This window comes from Symphalangus syndactylus, chromosome 1 (assembly GCF_028878055.3).
Source record: "Symphalangus syndactylus isolate Jambi chromosome 1, NHGRI_mSymSyn1-v2.1_pri, whole genome shotgun sequence".
NCBI lineage: Eukaryota > Metazoa > Chordata > Mammalia > Primates > Hylobatidae > Symphalangus > Symphalangus syndactylus.
The window spans coordinates 117,330,431-117,351,592 of NC_072423.2; the positions used below are offsets into that span (position 1 = coordinate 117,330,431).

A 21,162-nucleotide genomic window follows, 5' to 3' on the forward strand; every position below is an offset into this window, starting at 1 on the left:
CTGCCACCTTGCGGTTCAATCTCAGATTGCTGTGCTAGCAGTGAGCACGGCTCTGTGGGCATGGGACCCTCTGAGCCAGGTGCAGGATATAATCTCCTGGTGTGCCATTTGCTAAGACCATTGGAAAAGCGCAGTGTTAGGGTGGGAGTGACCTGATTTTCCAGGTGCCGTCTGTCATGGCTTCCCTTGGCTAGGAAAGGGAATTCCCCGACCCCTTGCGTTTCCTGGGAGAGGTGATGCCTTGCCCTGCTTCGGCTCACGGTCTGTGGGCTGCACCCACTGTCCTGCACCCACTGTCCAACAAGCCCCAGTGAGATGAACCCGGTACCTCAGTTGGAAATGTAGAAGTCACCCGTCTTGTGTGTCGCTCATGCTGGGAGCTGTAGACTGGAGCTTTTCCTATTCGGCCATCTTGGAACCTCCCATGGTTTACTTTTAATAGTGTAATACCATCTTCCAGTCTTCATCCAGGTGCTACTGGCGGATCTTTGTTCTTAGAGCTCCCATGATGGAGGCGGGCTGCTCCCAAGATGGGGGCAAGTCTTTTGTTCTCTGACCTGGGGTTCTTGGCCTCACGGATTCCAAGGAATGGATCCTTCGGCCATGGGGTGAGTGTTATAGCTCTATTATAAGCCGTGAGTCATGGAAGAGAACCGTGGAACCCAGCGACTAGTGTTCAGCTCCATTAGAATGAACCTGGGCACTTAGCTGCACAGGAACAATGGCGAGCTTCTAGCCCAATCGGGGGCGGCAATGGGTGCCTCGCTGGATCAGAAGCACAGCGGACACCCTGCCTGATCTGGAGGGATGGAAGTCAATGGCGGGTCTGTGAACTGCGGTGAACAGCAGTGGTGGATGGTGAGCTAAAGCTCAGCTTGAGCCAGAACAAACACAGACCAGAAGAATGTGCAGTTGCAAGATTTAATAAAGTGAAAACAGAGCTACCATATGATGGCAGGGGACCCAAAGGGGGTTGCCGCTCCCTGCTCGAATGTCTGGGTTTATATCCCGATCATTGTCCCTCCCCCTGTGCTCTCAGGCGACAGATGATTTGACTGTTACTTTACCTCCTGCTTTTAGCCTAACTGGTATTTTAGTGAGCGGTCTTTACTAACTGATGGGTTGGGTGTGAGCTGAGTTACAAGCCCCTTGTTTAAAGGTGGGTATGGTCACCTCCATAGCTAGGAAATTCTTAGTCGGAATTCTTAGTCAGAATTCTTAGTGGGCCTAGGAAATCCAGCTAGTCCTGTCACAGGCAGACAGATGCCCAAGAATCAGTTCATATTCACATTTCCCAGTTGTCACCAAATATATTTTAGAGCTTGTTTGCTCAAACTAAGATCCAGTCTAGGTTAACCTGTGTTGTTTGGTTATGTCTGTCTCTTTTAATATAGAATAGTTTCTCTTTTCCATTTTTTCCCTCATGACATCGACTTGCTGAAGAGACCATGCCATTTGTCTCTTAGATCGTTTTCTCATTGTTCCTCTATCCTCTGTTTTTCCTGAAAACTGGAAAAGTTTTTGGCAAGAATTCTTAGGTGATGCTGTATCTTCTCTGGTCTTCCTGATTTCCTTAGACATCATGGGGAATAGAAGACCTTCTGAGATTTTCTTTTATTTGCCTCTCTAACTTCCTAACTCTCTAACTTCCTTCCTAACTTACTCTTTTGTGTTCAGAATTGTGCCTTACTTTTGACAGAGCGTTTTCAAATTCTAATCTTTCTTGACCTTCTCGCATTTTAGAGTATTTTCTTAGAATAAGTTATTATTTTTACTTTTTTTATAGAAAATCTATTTTTAAGTAAGATGTAGTATTTATTCTAGCCTACTCTGAACTGTATTCAGAGTTCCGATGAAAACAGGGTTTATCATTCTCAGTAAACTATCGCAAGGCCAAAAAACCAAACACCGCATGTTCTCACTCATAGGTGGGAATTGAACAAGGAGAACTCATGGACACAGGAAGGGGAACATCACACTCCGGGGACTGTTGTGGGGTAGGGGGAGGGGGGAGGGACAGCATTAGGAGATATACCTAATGCTAAATGACGAGTTAATGGGTGCAGCAAAACAACATGGCACATGGATACATATGTAACAAACCTGCACATTGTGCACATGTACCCTAAAACCTAAAGTATAATAATAATAAAAAAAAAGAAAACAGGGTTTATCATCTGTACTGTGGACATCTAAATGATTCTTTTCAATTTATATAACATATGGCAGGAAAATACTTCTCCCAAGCATCTTACAATTTTTGTGTTTATATTAGTTTCTGTCAATTTAAAAAATAGTACATGTATATGATGAAAATTCAAATAGTACAAAAATTTAGACAATGATAAGTTGTCTCTTTCCTGTCCCATGTTCCAAATCCCTTTGTTACCTCCGTATTATATACCCTTAGAGAAATTCTGTTCAAGAGAAGACATGTTCAGACAGATGGGGAGTATATTGTGCATACCATTTTGGACCTTGCTTTTTTATTTAACAATATATTTTGATCATTATTGTAGAATACCAAATTAGGCCTAACTCATTCCTTTTCTAGGCCATGTAGTATTCCATCATATAGATGTATTCATATTGATGAACATCTAATTGTTTTCCTTCAATGTTTTCATTAAAAATAAAGTTGGAAAATTCCCAGAAGTGAAATTGTTAGATCAAAGGTATATGCATCTTTTAGAGTAGCTACTGCCAAATTGCCCTCCATAGTGATTGCTTCAATTAATTTATGTATTTATTTATTTATTTATTTGAGACAGAGTCTTGCTCTGTGGCCCAGGCTGGAATGCAGTGACACAATCTTGGCTCACTGCAGCCTCCACCTCCCAGGTTCAAGCAGTTCTACTGTCTTAGGTTTCACCATGTTGCCCAGGGTGGTCTTGAACTCCTGACCTCAGATGATCCACCCGCCTCAGCCTCCCAAAGTACTGGGATTACAGGTGTAAGCCACTGCGCCCAGCCGATTGCTTCAGTTCATAAAGGGAATGCATGTTATATTGAGCATTCAGCATGATGTTGGCGTTTGACTAGGTAATTTTTATCGTGTTTAGAAAACATTCATTCCTTCTACTTTATTAAGAAGTTTTTGTGTGGTAATAAATTTTATCTTTGATAAAATTTATATTTTATATATTAATGACATCTGTGAAGACTAATTTTTTTTACCCCTGACATTATAAATATGGCAACCGATGTTAATAGAATTCCTAATATTAACTCATTCATTTATTCCCATGGTGAACCATACTTGCTTATATTATCTATTTTCCTGCTGACTTCCATTTAATATTTCATTATTTTTGCATCAGTATTCATATGACATGAGTACTTAGATTTCTTTTTTGTAGTATTTGACAGTTAATTTATATTACATATACGTTGTTAATTTTGTCATGTAGTTCTTGTGTCCCTTGTACTTTGTTTTCTTGATCCATCATAGCTCTAGATCTCTATAACAACTAATGGAATTTCATTATGTTCCTGCTAATTTGTTCTTCGTATTTTCTTTTACCTTTGTTTTATGAATTTTGTAGCTATGTTTTGGCTGCATAAAGATCTTGGATAGATTTTTATTGTCTATTGCACCTTTTATCATTATGAAATATTATTCCTCATCTTGCTTAATGTTTTGTTGTTGCTGACTTCAGCCATGTCTTGTGGTTCTTGCCTTATTTCAGTTTGTGTCTGTTAGAATGTTTTTGCCCAGACTTTTACTTTCAGCCCCTTTCAGTATCATTTTACGTGGATCTCTTATATCAGGATATAGTCAGATTTTGCTTTGCACTGTAATCTGAGGATTTTTTTTTTTTTTACTAAGTAAATTTATACTAAGTAAAATATTTAAACAAATGACATATTTTGTGCTAGGTTATCGTAGTTGATGTTGTATTTTATGGAAATTGCTTTTTTGTGTGCTTAAAATATCGTTTATATAGGCTATGCCATCTTTTTTCCCATTTCAATGGAAAAGCCTAGGATATATATTTTTGAAAATCATGAATTTATATTGATATAGTCAATTCAAATTTAACATTATAGGCTATTACTTAATTTCTTTGGTTTATATTTTTATCTTTTTACTCATATTGAAAATATTGATTCTTAATAACATTACCGTAATTACTAATTTGCTTTATTTTACAATTTACATAAAATAGCTTGTAGGCCATGCTAATTTTAATATTAACAATGCAAGTTCTGGATGAAGTTTAAGATTTTCTGTTTTCTTTTTTGTTCTATTACTATATCTAGTCAAAATCTAATCTGTTTTAAAGGTATGTTAGAATTTCTATATGAAACCATCTGGCTCTGATGTTTGTTTTTGGATTAGGTTTTTGAACAGTTTTCTCTAAGTCTTCTACAGAAATTGGTTTGTTTAGACTTTCCATCACTACTGGGGTCAGTTTGGGTAAATTATATTTTCCTAGAAAAGTTTCCATTTTATCACATAGGTTTTCAAATTTATGTGAGTTGATTTGTACAAATTTCTCTCAGCATCTTTTAAACTCCTGTTTTAATGGTATTTTTCCCTTGTCTTATTTGTGCTTGCTTTTTTTTTTGATTAAAAAAGTTTTTCTCATTAACATTTAAATATTGAGGATATTCCTGTATCACCCATTAGCAGGAGATCTTATGGGATGTGGGATCTTGATTCAGTAGGACTCTTAATCACGTTTTAACTTCTTTTCCTTCCCCATAAGCTGCTACCCCCAAAGTCTGTTACTTTTCCAGACACTTCCCTCCGCATTTCCCAGAAGCAGTGCTTTACGGTCAGATTGCCTGTTGTTCTGTGTACTTTCCAACCCTTCCCTTCAGCCCTTCCTGCTGTCAGAGCTCTGACCCGTCAGGTCTCAGACTTGTTCTTGGAAGTTCCCACTTGGTGTGGGGCCTTCTCCTGAAGGAGGGTGATGAGTCCTCATTGGTGTTATCTGGGTTCCTACACTATATGGACTCCCCTGGCCTCCCCTTTTCTCTGTGTAGCTCCTGCTGGGACTTCCTGCACCATTCTAGACTGTGGCCCAGATCTCTTCCAGGTCTTGATTCTTATTGCCTGGCTTCAATGTTGCAGTCTCACGTATCTCTGGGTTGTGCTGTAGGCATATGTTATAGGTGCTTTTACTTGCTCTCCTTGTTGATCTGTATGGCTTTTAGGAGGTATCAGGAAGTTTGAATGTAGACACTCATTGTTCTTATTTGTCTGCATTTCCAGTTATCTGCATATGTCTCGATGTTATTTTTTATCAATTTTGTTTTTGGTTGGACATAATGTTCTTTCAATATACAGAGTAAGGATTACCATGATTTCAGGAAAATTTTAGTTATCTTTGAAGAGTTATTTGGTTGTATTTGCTCTGTTCTCATCTTGAGGGGTGCCAATTTTATGTATATGGGCTCTTACATATTCTTTGTAGTATTTTCAAGTCCTTGTTCTTACATACTTTTCTTAGGCTTGTCTACCAGTTTCCTGATTGTATTTTCAGTCTTTCCATTTTTTGTTGCTTTTGTCATGACTTTGAATCTGTAACAGGTTTATTTTTCTCTTGCATTGCTTCTCTGAGCTCTCTCCTTCAGCTCTCAGAGGTCCTCTTTGAGTTTTAATTTCAAAGATGGAATGTTTGCATGAATTTCTTAAATTTCATGAAGAATTTCATGGTTTTTTGTTGCTGGATGCTATGATTTTCTGCTGTTTGTTCTTTGACTTTTGTTTATATATTTTTTTCTTGTAGTATTTTTGGTTTTCCCCTTTTTTTCCAGGTAGTATTTTTGCATAGCTCGATGCCAGTTTCTTTGTGATTATTACTTATTTTTTATTACTTATGTTTTAATGAACCCTTATTTTTCCTGGACTGACCATTTTTAGAAGAAAGTGTGTGTGGGAGAGAGAAGGGTCCTAGGGGCTTCCAGCAAGGAACTGTTTTAGTGAGAAGCTTAGATTTTACCTGGCAGTGCATTCTCCTTGAGCCATTTTAGTCCCTGAAAAGAACCTCCATGGAGCCCTGTTCTTGCAGGGATTTTGTGTTTGGCGTTTAGGCCTGTCTTTGGCCCACCAAGACCCACAGTTCCACAGCTAGTTACCTTCCATCCTTTGGTCCCAGCAGGTCACTCTTTCTTCCAACATGGCAGACCTGCTCTTCTTCCTCCAACCTGGCCTCTTTATCTGGCTATGGTGCCAGGCAGGGAGCAGACGTACTCCAGGTGTCTGTCATGCACCCTCATTGCCTGCTTTCTGAGCAAGGGGACTGTGGTTTACCATCCCCAGTTCCAGGAGAGGCTTGCCCTTTGTGTGCTTGGCCCAGGTTTGCAGAAGCATGGGTGCTCTTAGTTTACCCAGGGCTGATTTTCCAGGCCTCTTTTTATAGTTTGTGATTTGGGATTTTAGTTTGTTTTTTCATACTTGCATCAAAGATAGGGATTTCTTTTTATGTTTCTTGTTTTCTTTTGTTTTTAATTTGGCATCATGAACAAGAACAGGGCAGAGGTATCTTTCTGCCACTATTTGTAACCAGGATTTCCACATTCTGTAGTTAAGCAGTTGTTTGATACTGTCCCAAAATTTTTTAATCTTTCTTAATCTACTAGTGGGAAGGCATGTTTTCAGACACAGCTGGGTACTGCATCCAATAAAATACAAAGCAGACTGGGGCACAGTCCTGATTGCTAATGTAAGTATTCTGTTTCTCCCTTTTCATCCGCATTGATAATGTGGAAATCACGGCTTCCACCTGTAAGTTTCTGCGCAGGTACGTCCTCTTGGATGTGGTTGAGACCAAGAAAAGAGTGAGTGTGCTCTTTGATCAGATGGGATAATGGAGCAGCAGTTTTTCAAATGCTTCCAGTTGCTTCAAAGAGAGAAATTTTAAGATGAATGAAAACCTTCAAGGAAATATGTAAATGGATTTCTCTAACTGTGTAGGTAGCCAGTCTGGTATCTTGAAGCAATAATAGAAATAACTTTCTTGCTGGCAGGATGAGGCTTTTGTAAACAAAGATTGTTTTTTTCCTTTCTTCATTTCTTCTCCCTTTCTCCCTTCCCTTTCCTTCCGTTTTGGTACTAAATATGAATACGGTAAAATCATCTTGATCATGGTCATTGGAAAGATTTTTATACTATTTGAGATAAGAATTAAGTTGTCAACCCTGGGATTTTAAATGCTGCATTATTCTGTTCCTTTATGCCTTTGAGAATGTGATCCTTAAACTGCTGTGTTTTTTGCATCATTTTAATTTTATAATACTTGGTTGAAGAAAAGTGGTATATGCATAATTAAAACTATGACCTATTTTCAGAGTGCAAATTTTAGAACTAATAAAACTTAGAGTAACTTAAATACTAGATTTTCATTAACTTAAACCACAGAAATAAGAGGAAAAGCTATTTTCATCTTACTTGAAGGCAGCTGCTCCCCTGGGCAGCCTCTTTGAGGCTAATTGAGAGGCGATGCTTTAGTCTGCCCAATGTGATGCCCCTCAAGACTAAAAGGTGGCCAGGGCTTTCATGAGAAACACTCCCCAGATCTTACGTTTAATTTGATTTTCATTTTACACACGCATATAAAGTTGCTTGCTGCTTGCTGTAATGTTGTGTTTTGATAGAAAGCTTTCATTAAGTAGATACCAAGTTTTGTCATGTAAACATGATTTCGAGGCAGTTAGATGGCGCTGTGAGATGTGCATTGTAGGTCCATGACTATGCCAAATGTTATGCTTGGGGTCAGGTTCCAGCTCATGCTAAGGTCCGAAGGGAGTGGGTGGATGAGCCGATAGCTGAAGGGGGTCCGTAGGCAGGTGAAAGGTAGTTTTATTCAGCAGCTCTCTCATCAGCAGCTTACTTACACTAGCTCTCTCACACTGTTCGCCCTGTCTCAGCTGCTTAGTCCAGTGGCTCCCACACACAGCTGCGCGGTCGGCTCTCCCTTCAGGGTCAGCAGCCTAACTCTGTCTCTGGGTATGAGTGAGCCGAGCCGTGTCCTGGCTCCCCACTGACCATCTATTAAAGCCACATTATGGCTACATGGCTATGATAACAAGTGGAGTTATATGCCTGTGCTCTAAACTTGCTGAGTCACTCTGGATGTTTACCTTGGGCTATCCTCAACCAAAGCACAGCCATGTTCCTTACATGCATATTGGGGTTCCCCCTCATTCCACCACATGACAAGCAACATGCAGAATTAGCAATTGGCTACATGTGTCTTAGTCCCCAAGCATTCATCTTGACAGCCATTCATTTCTTGTTTTCATGTGGTCTAAGATCTTTTCATGCGGTCTAAGATCTTTTCATGCCCTCAGACTCTGCCTTCTCCTACTGCTTAACAGTTAATCATCATGCAAATAACCTAACGAAGGAGTTTTAGAAAGAGGAGTTTTTAAGGGATCCAAGGTTTTCTTACATTTTAACTGTATCCTAAGGGATATTACTTGATTTAGATCAAAGCTGTGTCTCAAATGTCTATTGGATGATTATCATGTTTTGATTGATGGGACCACCTGGCACATATATTATGTCTTTAATATTATATAGATATTCTTTTAGAACCTTATGATAGTGTTTTCTTTAAAAAAGATACTGTTTTCTTTATTAAGGCAAAAGTGATCTGTTCACACCTGAGTGCTAGAGTTAGAGTATTAGGTGCAGCAGCAGCTGTGGGGACAGGGACTGTCTTCATTGTGCAAAGGCTGCTGGCCACCACTTCCTGCGGGCATCTGTGCTTATCACCCCCTATTGGATTGGAGGTAGCATGACCTGCTCCTCTCTGTCTCACAGAAATGCTGTAAGGAGTTATGAGAGGGATTTTGCTTTTACTTTTGAAGTAAACACATCACATAAACCAAAGACAGAAGCAGTACTGTGTTAGTATTGTTATTGAATTAGTTAATTTGGAGGGTCCTACTGTAAACTACGTTACTGATAGTCTCTCTTAAACTAGATTTTGATTTGTTTGGCTCACGATTCAATGGCTATTACACCCATAGCCCCAGTACTTGACAAGAGATCATTTAGCACTCTTGAAGGAAGGAATCTGGCTTAAGTTTTTGCTTTCTTTAAATAGGCCCACATGGCATCATGGTTTCCTTTGAGGGTAAGGCTCCTTCCTAGTAATTACATTCTTAACTGACATGAGAAGTTTGAAGGATTAAAAAAAAAACTAAAAGCAAACTTCTATTTTTAGAAGCTGAAACCAGAACCATGACTTTGGCACTGATGAAGAGAAGATCAGTAATTTAGGACCTGCAGCTTTATATTCTCTCTGAGTCTTCAGTTCACAGTCCTATTTTTAGAAACTGGTTTTTATGCCTGCCTGGAAAGTCTTCTACAGTAGAATGGAGTCATCTTTTTAAAGATAACTTAGAAATAGTAAAATAATTTATATGCTGTAAGTCACTTCAGTTAAAAAACTTGATGTAGTAATTTACCAGAGTAGTGATAGGAAGAAGGAATCAGCTGTAGCCTGTACATCCCCAAATAAGGAATAAGAATCAGAACAGTCATGTGTGATCAACTTTAACTCTTGTAAGCTGAAGAAAAATTCACTGAACCATGTTAGAATTAAAATATTAAAAAATGGTTTTGACAGTACCAGAGGCTGAGTAACTTAAACCATATGTCTTTTTACCCTAGTTACTGATACTTTGAGTATATACTTTTTTACAATCATGAAGGAGAATTTTATCACAAACCTAGCTTTTAAAAACTTTTCTTCTCGTGTAACTTATGAAAATATAATTGTGGGAAGAAACATATATGAAGAATCTTTTTTCCAGACTTTTCCTATTGTTAGTACTAGATATCTCTTGATTATCTTTTTCTTTTTCATATCTAAGAAGTTGGGTTTACTTTTAAATTACTCTGAAGATTTTATGATGGGGACCTGTCCTAAGAATACATTGTCTCTATGTAGTGTTTCTACACTGAAAACTTTGTGTTTCTTTTTTTTTTTTTTTTTTTTTTTTTTGAGATGGAGTCTCGCTCTGTCACCTAGGCTGGAGTGCAATGGCGCGATCTCGGCTCACTGCAAGTTCTGCCTCCCGGGTTCATGCCATTCTCCTGCCTCAGCCTCCCGAGTAGCTGAGACTACAGGTGCCCACCACCATGCCTGGCTAATTTTTTTGTATTTTTAGTAGAGACAGGGTTTCACCATATTCGGCAGGATGGTCTCGATCTCCTGACCTTGTGATCCACCTGCCTTGGCCTCCCAAAGTGCTGGGATTACAGGCGTGAGCCACCGCGCCCGGCCAAATACTTTGTGTTTCTATTCCACACTGCAGACATTTATTTGCCAGTCCCCAATAAGGGGTTTTATGCCTGATTTTTTTTTTTTTTGAGACGGAGTCTCGCTCTGTCGCCCAGGCTGGAGTGCAGTGGCGCAATCTCGGCTCACTGCAAGCTCCGCCTCCCGGGTTCACGCCATTCTCCTGCCTCAGCCTCTCCGAGTAGCTGGGACTACAGGCGCCCGCCACCACGCCCGGCTTTTTTTGTATTTTGAGTAGAGACAGGGTTTCACCGTGGTCTCGATCTCCTGACCTCGTGATCCGCCCGCCTCGGCCTCCCAAAGTGCTGGGATTACAAGCGTGAGCCACCGCGCCTGGCCTATGCCTGATATTTTTATTATCTGTCTCTGGTAACAGGTAGATAGGAGATAAGAGAGGTAGCCCTCTGAAGACTTGAGCTGGTAAACCTTAAAGAGCTCAAAACTTATCAGTGGATGAAAACAGCAAAGCATCCTTTCTTAACGCAAATTTTATCTTTTTTTTTTTTTTTTTTTTCTTTTCTTAGATGAGGTCTTGCTCTGTTGCCCAGGCTGGACTGCAGCGGCACTATCATAGCTCACTGTAGCCTTAAACTCCTGGACTCCAGCCATCCTCCCACCTCAGCCTCCTGAGTAGCTAGGACTACAGGCACACACCACCATGCTCGGCTAATGTTTAATTTTTTTGTAGAGATGGAGGTCTTGTGATGGTGCCTGGGCTGGTTTTGAACTCCGGACCTCAAGCAATCCTCTCCCTCAGCCTCCTAAAGTGCTGGAATTATGGGTGTGAGTCACTGTGCCTGGCCAAATTTTATTTTATAAGCAACCATATTCTTAGTAAGAGACTGTATTAGGAACTGATGTGGAAAATATTCCATCTCCCCAAATATGGCACAAGGCACTGCATTTGAGTTCTCCATATCTACAGAACACACTTCCTCTTAAAGACCTGAAGACACTCTTCTCCACCCACTGAGTCATTCTAAGTAATTACTATGGATGAGAGAATTCCAAATTTTCATTTAATATTGCTGGGAGATACTGTCTTTGGTTAAATTCATTTGTCTCTTCCAGATATATGCATTAGTGTTCAAACCATACTAGTCAAATGACTGCTAAAAGTAGGAAGTCTTAATTTGATTTTGTTATTTGCTATTTGTGAGTGTAAGCTTTTGTTATCAGATTAGAAGAGACGAAAAGGATTGAAAATACTCTGTATCAACAAGAATGAAAAGAACTGAACATTTTCTTACCTTCACTGTAGTGGAAGGACAGATTGATAAGTTTTTTCTAGAGACAATTTTATAATATGTATCAAATATTAAAATACTATGCCCTTGGACTTAGCAGTTCCCCCTCTAAGTATATTTACTAAGGAAATAGTAGACAGGTAGGGAAAGGTATTTGTACAAATTTTAGCATTATTTACAATAGCAAAAAAAGGGAAACAAATATTTTTAAATAGAAGATTAGTTGAATTACAGCATTTCATACAAGAGAATATTATGGTATTGTTAAAAGGACATTTCATGTTCTATTTTTATTGGCGTCAAAAAATATTCACTGTGTACTACTACATGAGAAAAGATTACGAAACAACATAATGTGTATAAAATGATTTTATTTTTGTTCTTAAAATATATATGGATATATTTTTATGTCTGGTTATATACTATGTTGCTTTTTACAGTGGTTATTTTCAAGGGGAAGGAGAGACTAACGGGCCTCCCATAGTCTTAATTTTTACACTTCTATATGGTTTAAAATTTTATGTTTACTTTTTTGCTTCATAGTCAAAGAGAATGATAAAGATATTTACATTCTGAAAAATGAAAGAATATACAGGTTTGGAGTAGGCAGTATGACATTGACCTTTGCGTTATACTCCTCTGTGGAGTGTCCTTATAGTATTTGCTGAAGCGTATCATGCACAATCTTCAGTCCATTTCATGCAGTTTGGCACATTTTCCCTGTGCAGTGAGAAGATTGCTCACGTCTGGCATCGTGATTCAAGTGTTTCCCCTGCATGACAGTGAAGCCCTGAAGAAGCTTGAGGACACCTGGTACACTCGGTTTGCTTTCAAGTATCAGCCCATAGGTATGTGTCAGTACTTGTTCTCTTAAAGAAGAGGAAGGCCTCTGATGAAAAGTCACGATCCAGCAGTGGAGTCAGCTCCCTTGGGCAGATATTTAGTGCTCTACTGGGCAGGGATCACCAGCTACATGTGGGAAAACATTTTGATGGGGGGAATAAGATGGGTTAGATGACCCGTTTTTTCTTTTTTTAAACTTTTTTTTTTTTTTGTGATAGAGTCTCAGTATGTCACAGGCTGGAGTGCAGTGGGATGATCACAGCTCACTGCAGCCTTGACCTTCCAGACTTAATCAATCCTCCCATCTCAGCCTCCTGAGTAGCTGAGATCACAGGTGCGCACCACCATCCCAGCTAATTTTTTGTAAAGACGGGGTTTTGCCGTGTTACTCAGGCTGATCTTGAACTCATGCTCAGGCGATCCTTGTGCCTTGGGCTCCCAAAGTGTTGGGATTATGGGTGTGAGCTACTGTGCCTGGCATTTTTTGATTTTCTAATACTACCATAGATCAGTGGAATCACAGGCTTTTACTACCCTTCACCAACAACACAGACAGTTCAGAGTGGCCTTCCTGAATATGTGTCAGAGTTGGAATCAAACAAGTTTTTTTTTTTTTTTTTTTTTTTTTTTTGAGATGGAGTTTCATTCTTGTTTCCCAGGCTAGAGTGCAATGCTACAATCTCACCTCACCGCAACCTCCGCTTCCCAGGTTGAAGCAATTCTCCTGTCTCAGCCTCCCATGTAGCTGGGATTACAGGCATGTGCCACCATGCCTGGCTAATTTTTTGTATTTTTGGTAGAGATGGGGTTTCACCATGTTGGCCAGGCTAGTTTCGAACTCCTGACCTTAGGTGATCCACCCGCCTTGGCCTCCCAAAGTGCTGGGATTACAGGTGTGAGCCACCGTGCCCAGCCTCAGACAAGTTTTAATAAGAATTTAGTTTAACTATGAATGACTGTTTTGTATTTGAAAATTTCTATTTTTGAGGAGCCAGTTACTTAGAATGAACCAAGCAATGCCACACTTAAGGCAACTGGCAGGCCAAACATCTTCTGAGGTGATTTGTAATTACCTTGGCATGCATTACTGGATCTGTCAATTTTCTTTGAATATAATTATAAGAATAATTATTAATTTATTTGGTATGTGCTGGACATTATTTAAAATTTTGTCAATATGGATGTTCAAATATTTTAGTCTGGTTATGTTTTTTAAGCTGGTAGATTTCACCTTTGCATTACTATCATTTTTTTTTTCTTTAAAGGACATTTTCCTTTTGGTTTTGTTTAATGGTATCCTTCTAAAATAATTTTCTTTCTGTTTTCTATTTCTGAAAACAACTATTATGTAATGTTTTACCAAACAAAAATTATTTTAAGATCAAACTCTGAAATTACATTTTGAATTTTGTTTATATTCTCTGAAAGGAAAAGTTTTGTTTTTGTTAATTCCAGGTCATACAATAGTCATTTTATGTTACACTTACAACTGTTTAACTTTGTTTTGGCATTTAAGTGGCAGGAAATTTGAATATTGCCTCTAGGATTTGTAAAGTGACTGTATCTGTTAGCTACTTCTTTTTTTTTTTTTTTTGAGAGGGAGTCTCGCTCTGTGGCCCATGCCGGAGTGCAGTGGCACGATCTCAGCTCACTGCAATCTCCGCTTCCCAGGTTCAAGTGATTTTCCTGCCTCAGCCTCCTGAGTAGCTGGGACTACAGGTACACACCACCATGCTCGGCTAATTTTTGTATTTTTGGTAGAGATGGGGTTTCCCCGTGTTGGCCAGGCTGGTCTCGAACTCCTGACCTCGGGTGATTTGCCCGCCTTGGCCTCCCAAAGTGCTGGGATTACAGGTGTGAGCCACTGCTCCCGGCTTCTGTTAGCTACTTCTTAGAAAGTAAGGGGAGAAAGTGAGTCGATGGTGAAGGCTAGGCATGGGGTGGTAGTGGATTCGGGTTCGCTGGGGACTGAGACTGGTGATAGCATCTGGGACATAGGTGGATCTTGAGGCTCCTTGAGGTTGAAAGGGGAAGGTCATTTGCTGTGGAGCCAAGTGTCATGAGCATCTTTTAAAAAGAAATGATCGGATGTTCTTTAACCTGATTTAAATTTAAGGTGACATCATACCTACTGTTTTCATTTGCCCCTGGGTTAGGGGGAAGAATTAAGGATAGGAGAAAATAGCCTATCTCAGTTCACTCTAACTCAATTTTATAGACTGCTCAAATTATCTTAAGAAAAATATGGTAACTGTGTGTTATTAACTAAGAAATAATAATGCCAACTGCCACACTTCCTCTCACCCCCTGCATCCTACCCTGGTCCTGGTACAGGATGCTCTTATGATCCAAGCACTCCCCATTTGGATGAGGCTGGCAAAGGATGCAGTGTTGGTGACCTCTCTAGAGTCAGTTAGCTTGTGTCGAGTTCACAGAACATTAGCAGTCATGTTGCTTGGACCTTCTTCTGCCCAGTGCATATATGAAAGTGTTGATAAATGTGTTCCATGGCTCTTCTGGAAGTTCATGTGTAGAATCCTGTTTTGTGCTTCTGAATAATTTTTCTTTAGTGTATTGAAAAATCTGCCATGACACATTGATGAAAGTTTATGTCTTTGGGTAGGGAAGAGCAGAATTTTGTGGATGGGGAGTCTTCGTCGAAAAGAACATTTATAACACTAAGTAGGAGAAAAGTGGGGAGCATAAATTAAACCCCCAAATTAATGTTCAGTGGCCATGGCTGAACTTAAATTAGGACCTTGGAGATTTTGGGTAAGGTACAAGATGAGTTTTCCTTTGGGAAAAAGGTATCCATCAGGTGAGGGGAAACAGAGTCCAGGCACCTGGCAGAGCAGCCCCCACAGCTAAGGCCTGGCCCCTAACCTGGGGGAAATGTTGGACCTGCCATGCAGACAAGCAGGGTCTTTATACTGCATGGAAGATGGATCTACCACCACACACTGATTGGGAAGTGAGGGTTAAATGATCCCCACTTAACTAAAAAATGAATAATCCCCACTTAACTAAAAAATGAAAAATCATTTGAAATGATTTTTTAAAGTGTTTGGTAGTCTATACTTATGTTCTTTCTTTCTTTCCACTATAGACAGTATTCGTGGATACTTCGGAGAAACAATTGCTCTGTACTTTGGATTTTTGGAATATTTCACTTTTGCATTAATCCCCATGGCTGTCATTGGGTTACCTTACTACTTGTTTGTGTGGGAAGACTATGACAAGTACGTGATCTTTGCCTCTTTCAACCTGATCTGGTCCACGGTGATTCTGGAAGTGTGGAAGCGTGGCTGTGCCAACATGACCTACAGGTGGGGGACATTGCTCATGAAGAGAAAATTTGAGGAGCCCCGGCCGGGATTTCATGGTGTCTTGGGTATCAATTCCATCACTGGGAAGGAGGAGCCTCTGTACCCCAGCTACAAGAGACAGTTGCGCATTTACCTGGTCTCCCTGCCATTCGTGTGCCTCTGCCTCTATTTCTCACTGTATGTCATGATGATTTACTTCGACATGGAGGTTTGGGCCTTGGGTCTACATGAGAACAGCGAGTCTGAGTGGACCAGTGTCCTGTTGTATGTGCCCAGCATCATCTATGCCATTGTGATTGAGATCATGAATCGTCTCTATCGATATGCTGCCGAGTTTTTAACTTCATGGGGTAAGACTTGAGGCTTTATATTCACGTCTTACTTGCCTGTAAGAAATGTTGCCTAGATCATGGGATTCACATAGCTGCTACCTTGCAGAGACAATAGATGTTGCTCTTGGCTCATTATAGAGACATAAGGAAAAATTTATCAGCTTTGTGAACACTGATGATCTCCATGCCATGGTTATCGTAACGCTCATTTATTGAGTGTTAATTACTATGTTCTAGGTGCCCTGCTAAGCACTTTATTCACAGTATCTCACCATCACCTTCTTAAGGGTACCGTGAAGTAGAAGTTATTTCACCCTTTTATGGATAAAGATAACTGATGCTTAATGAGGTTCAGACAGCAAATAGTGGAGCTAGACTAATTCAGACCTATCTGTCCAAAGCTTGTGCTCCTAATACTGTAACATTGTGTTTCATGCTGAGGGTAAAATAGATTGAAATTGTTTCACTGGCTAGAGCCACAGAAGAAAGAAAAAAAAATGTCTTCATGATACTCAGCTGAATCAACTATGACCAGTTTTCTAAAATGGAGTGTCTAGTTGGTGTGAGGCACTGAGGACTGCTGTTGAGCTCATTGAAGGCAGGTGTTTATGGATGTATCTGTGGTAAAAAAGGAACTTGGTTATAAGTTGAAAATGGTCTTGATAGGCCATTCACCCTTTAATTTATTTATTCATTCAAACCAATGAACAAATTCGCTATATTATTCCCTAGGAATAAGTCAAAGCCTTAACTTTATGGGCCATAAAGATGTTTTAGGGGCTGGACGTGGTGGCTCACGCCTGGAATCCCAGCACTTTGGAAGGCCAAGGTGGGCAGATCACAAGTTCAAGAGTTCGAGGCCAGCCTGGCCAATATGGTGAAACCCCGTCTCTACTAAAAATGGAAAAAATTAGCCGGGCGTGGTGGCACGCGCCTGTAGTCCCAGCTACTCAGGAGGCTGAGGCAGGAGAATCACTTGAATCCGGGAGGCAGAGGTTGCAGTGAGCCGAGATCGTGCTACTGCACTCTAGTCTGGGCGACAGAGCAAGACTCCGTCTCAAAAAAAAAAAAAAAAAAGATATTTTAAATTATTTTTATTAGTTGTATAACAATATCAGCTGTCATTTATCAAGTACTTTCCTTGTGCTAATCCTAGGCTAAAGTTTTATATTATTTCTGATCCTGAGAGTGACCCTGGGAGGAAGATGGTCAGCCTTGTTTTGAGGGAATAAGGCTGAGTATCTGGAGGTTAAGTAACTTACCCAAGGTTAGGCAGTGGCTGAGTAGCTGAGTTGGTGTTCAAATCCAGGTCAGTCCAACACTCTGTGTAAGATGACACTTCTCTTCAGAGTCTTCCTTTTTGTCATTTTATCTTGCTATTTGGGGATCTATGCAGTGTTACCTTTTCTAGATGAAGATAGAAATTTGAGTTTCCTTTCAAGTTAACCCTTGTAAGCCACATGAAATTTTACCTACAGAACTTTATTTACAGAAAACTTTATTTATTGCCCTCTTCTTTAGAGGTTACTATTAGTTTTCACTATTACTTCTTATACAGGGTCTTTGGGTGGCTGTCTGTAGGATTGTTTGCCAGCACTTGCCAAATTTCTTTGTAGCAGTAATTTAAAAAATAATTTCAGACTACAGTGCTATTGCAGTACCCTGAAAAATGTGTTCTTGTTTGATGCTCTTGGTGGTAAGGCATAGCTGTGATTGACAGCCTAGTACATTTACCGACTGAGGCTCTGATGTTGGACATCTCCGCCCTCCGTGCAACTCACTTTACCTCATAACAGTGCTTTCGTATTGTTTTCTTACTGAGAAGTTACCTGTGTGTTTTAATGTTTTAGAGAATCACAGATTGGAATCTGCCTATCAGAACCATCTAATTCTGAAAGTTTTAGTGGTAAGTACAGCGTTTATATACAAATCCATTTTATGAAACTGATATATACTACATAATATATAGGAATACAAATATGAAGAGTTGCTTCTAATCTAAGATATCAATATATTTTGTGCAAATAGGCAAGGATTGATTAATAAACATGCGTACCTCTGTGTTCGGTAGCCTTATTACAAATGTGCATGTGATGTAAGACTTCAAAATATAGGAGTTAGTATTATAGCCAATTTCCAGTTATTTAAAAACTAGGCCAGGTGGGGTGGTTCATACCTGTAATCCCAGCACTTTGGGAGGCCTATGCTGGTGGATCAAGAGTTTGAGACCAGCCTAGCCAACATGGTGAAACCCTGTCTCTACTAAAAATAGAAAAATTAGCTGGGTATGATGGCTCAGGCCTATAATCCCAGCTACTCGGGAAGCTGAGGCAGGAGAATCGCTTGAACTTAGGAGGTGGAGGTTGCAGTGAGCCAAGATGGCACCATTGCACTCCAGCTTGGGTGACAGAGCGAGACTCTGTCTCAAAAAAAAAAAAAAAAAAAAAAGAAAAGAAAGAACACTAATGGGCCAGACACGGTAGCACACGCCTGTAATCCCAGCACTTTGGGAAGCTTGAGGCAGGTGGATCACTTGAGCCCAGGAGTTTGAGACCAGCCTGGCTACCACAGTGAAAACCTGTCTCTACCATAAAATACAAAAAAAATTCACCGGGTATGGTGGCACCTGTAATCCCAGCTACTGGGGTGACTGAGGCAGGAGAATCGCTTGAACCCAGGAGGTGGAGGTTACAGTGAGCCAAGATTGCACCACTGCATTCCGGCCTGGGTGACAGAGCGAGACCCTGTCTCAAAAAACAAAAACAACAATAACAACAAAACTAACCCACTTTTTAGACATGTTTCTATTCTTTTCCTTTTGGTGATTTCTTTGAATGTTTTGCTATTCAGCAATCCTTCCTGTTACCACAACCTGTTTAATGATGGAACATTACATTAAAATTTTTTTTTTTGTTAGATTTCCAAAGTTCAAAAGGTTCCCAGCATGTTTTGACAGGTGGGAGGAAAGAGACAGAGAGAAAGCAGTATGTAACCTGCTTGCTGTTTGTGTAGAAGCTGACATGCCGTGCCTCTTTCTACCATTATTATAAATAATAAAGAAGTACCGGCTTGGAGACACATCATTTATCAGGGGTTTACCTCAGTCATCTGTAACATAAGTGAGAATCAAGAAAGTTACCTGAAGAATCATCTGAACTTTCAACTGGAATTGATTTAACACAGTCCGTGTACTTCACTCCCAAGAGAAGGATCCAGGCCCTCTTTTAGAATCTCTGCTCTAGCTGTACAAATCATTCTAAGAAGTTTATCTATCTGTTTTTTCGGTCCTTAAAAAATCAGAAACCACCATCATGAGGGTGTTTAGATATCTGGAAGTAGGCAAACCTACAGAGAAAGAACAGGTAAGGAAATGAAAACCTGTCATAAGGGATAAGAATTCAACAACTGGGCATTAGGAAAGGGAAAAGTAGCCCTACATATCCAAAAGGCTTCGAAGGCCTCCTTCACACCGTGAAATGGCTGATACTTACAATGTTGGTGCTAAATCAGCTAGAAAGTTCTGTTCTGTGCTCTCTGTGTAAGAAAGTAAAGGAACATGGGATACATTAAAAAGTTCATTCAAAAAGGTTATAACAGGAGGAGTTTTTTCCCTCAGAGGTAAAAACATTCCGTTTGTCTTAAAGAATTCAGTTATTTGTGAGACTTTATTATTCTCTGATGATGCCAGATACCGTTAGGTAACTGCCTTGTAAAAAAAAAAAAAAGCCATTGGTTAAAGTCTTCTTCCTCCACGGTGCTTCTTAGGCCTCTCTTCCTTTTTAATCTTAAGGGGATGGTGTTTCTTAACCTTCCCAGGCTTTTGCTTTTCAACTTCTGCTCTAACTTAGCACCCCTGTCCTGTGGCCATACTGATCTTACTGCTTACTTTCTAGAACAACTCCCCATCTCCGCAGTAATTAAGCACTCACACCTGTACACGTAAGCAGCCTTTGTCTAAGTGATGATGCTGGGTTGGAAGTAGTCAGCATGGGGTCTGGGAGGCAGAACGGAAACCCATTGGTGCAGGGCGTAAGCCATAGGTTCTTGAGCAGGGAACTCCTGGAAGAGATGGCACTTTTTGTGGCAGGATCCCCTTGATTGGTACTCCCCTTCGCCCAGCCTGCTTCTGTGTATCTGGCAGGGCGAGGGAGTTCATGCTCATGGTGACAAAGATGCTTCCCAGGCTGGACTGGTTGTTATAGCTTCCCAGTTACCTGCTGTCTCTCTGTGATAGAGAGAATCTCAGGTACATAGGCATGAAGAGGCCTCTTATATCAGGCCCTTGTGGCAGGATCCCCCTTGCCAGTGCCACCCAGCTGCCCCACATACTTTTGATGAGGTTTCCAGGCATGGGCTTGCTGTGATGGGGTCCTTCTTGCCAGTGCTGCCTGGCCATCCTGGGATCTCTCTGTGGAGCAGGGGAGTCTCAGGGCCAGCAAGGAAGAAGAGCACTTCCCCAGGAAACTTATTGTTATTGGGGGGGGGGGTCCTGATTGATTTCCCCTTGCCAATTTAGCAGGGCTCCCCTGGCACTGACAGGATTCCTATTCAAATGTGGGAGGAATGAGCCTACTTGGGCTACCTGGGTTGGTAGGTTGGGATTGGGAAATGCCAGCCTTGGTCTCCTCCTTCTGTTGGGTGGGGGAACTTCAGGTGTGCACGTGCTGTGCTGTTCCTTCAGCTCTGGGGTCCTAAACCATCTCATCTTCCTTTAAGCACCTTTCAGAGTTCTCCTTTGGTTGCCTTATTTGTTATTTCCAGAGTTTATTTAATAAGGAGACATGGGGAGAAGCAAGTCTTTGCCATTTCATTCAGACTGGAAGTCTCTCATTACATTTTTTTTTTTTTTTTTTTTATTATACTTTAGGGTTTTAGGGTACATGTGCACAATGTGCAGGTTTGTTACATATGTATCCATGTGCCATGTTGATTTCCTGCACCCATTAACTCGTCATTTAGCATTAGGTGTATCTCCTAATGCTGTCCCTCCCCCCTCCCCCCACCCCACAACAGTCCCCGGAGCATGATGTTCCCCTTCCTGTGTCCATGAGTTCTCATTGTTCAATTCCCACCTATGAGTGAGAACATGCGGTGTTTGGTTTTTTGTCCTTGCGATAGTTTACTGAAAATGATGTTTTCCAGTTTCATCCAT

The 21,162-nt window shown here is 40.5% G+C and overlaps 1 protein-coding gene across 7 annotated transcripts in view; it reads left to right on the top strand.

Annotated features, from left to right (window-relative positions):
* ANO10 (anoctamin 10) overlaps positions 1 to 21,162 on the top strand; it is a 268,035-nt gene that overhangs the window by 34,778 nt on the left and 212,095 nt on the right. For all 7 annotated transcript variants that reach the window (XR_010120148.1, XR_010120147.1, XM_055281046.2 and 4 more), the window contains 3 exons: positions 12,238 to 12,357; positions 15,459 to 16,028; positions 17,861 to 17,916. Coding sequence is in view for 5 of the 7 variants with exons in the window: in XM_055281046.2 (XP_055137021.2) it covers positions 12,238 to 12,357; positions 15,459 to 16,028; positions 17,861 to 17,916 (746 nt within the window). In the remaining 2 variants the exon portion in view is untranslated. The remainder of the gene's footprint in view (positions 1 to 12,237; positions 12,358 to 15,458; positions 16,029 to 17,860; positions 17,917 to 21,162) is intronic.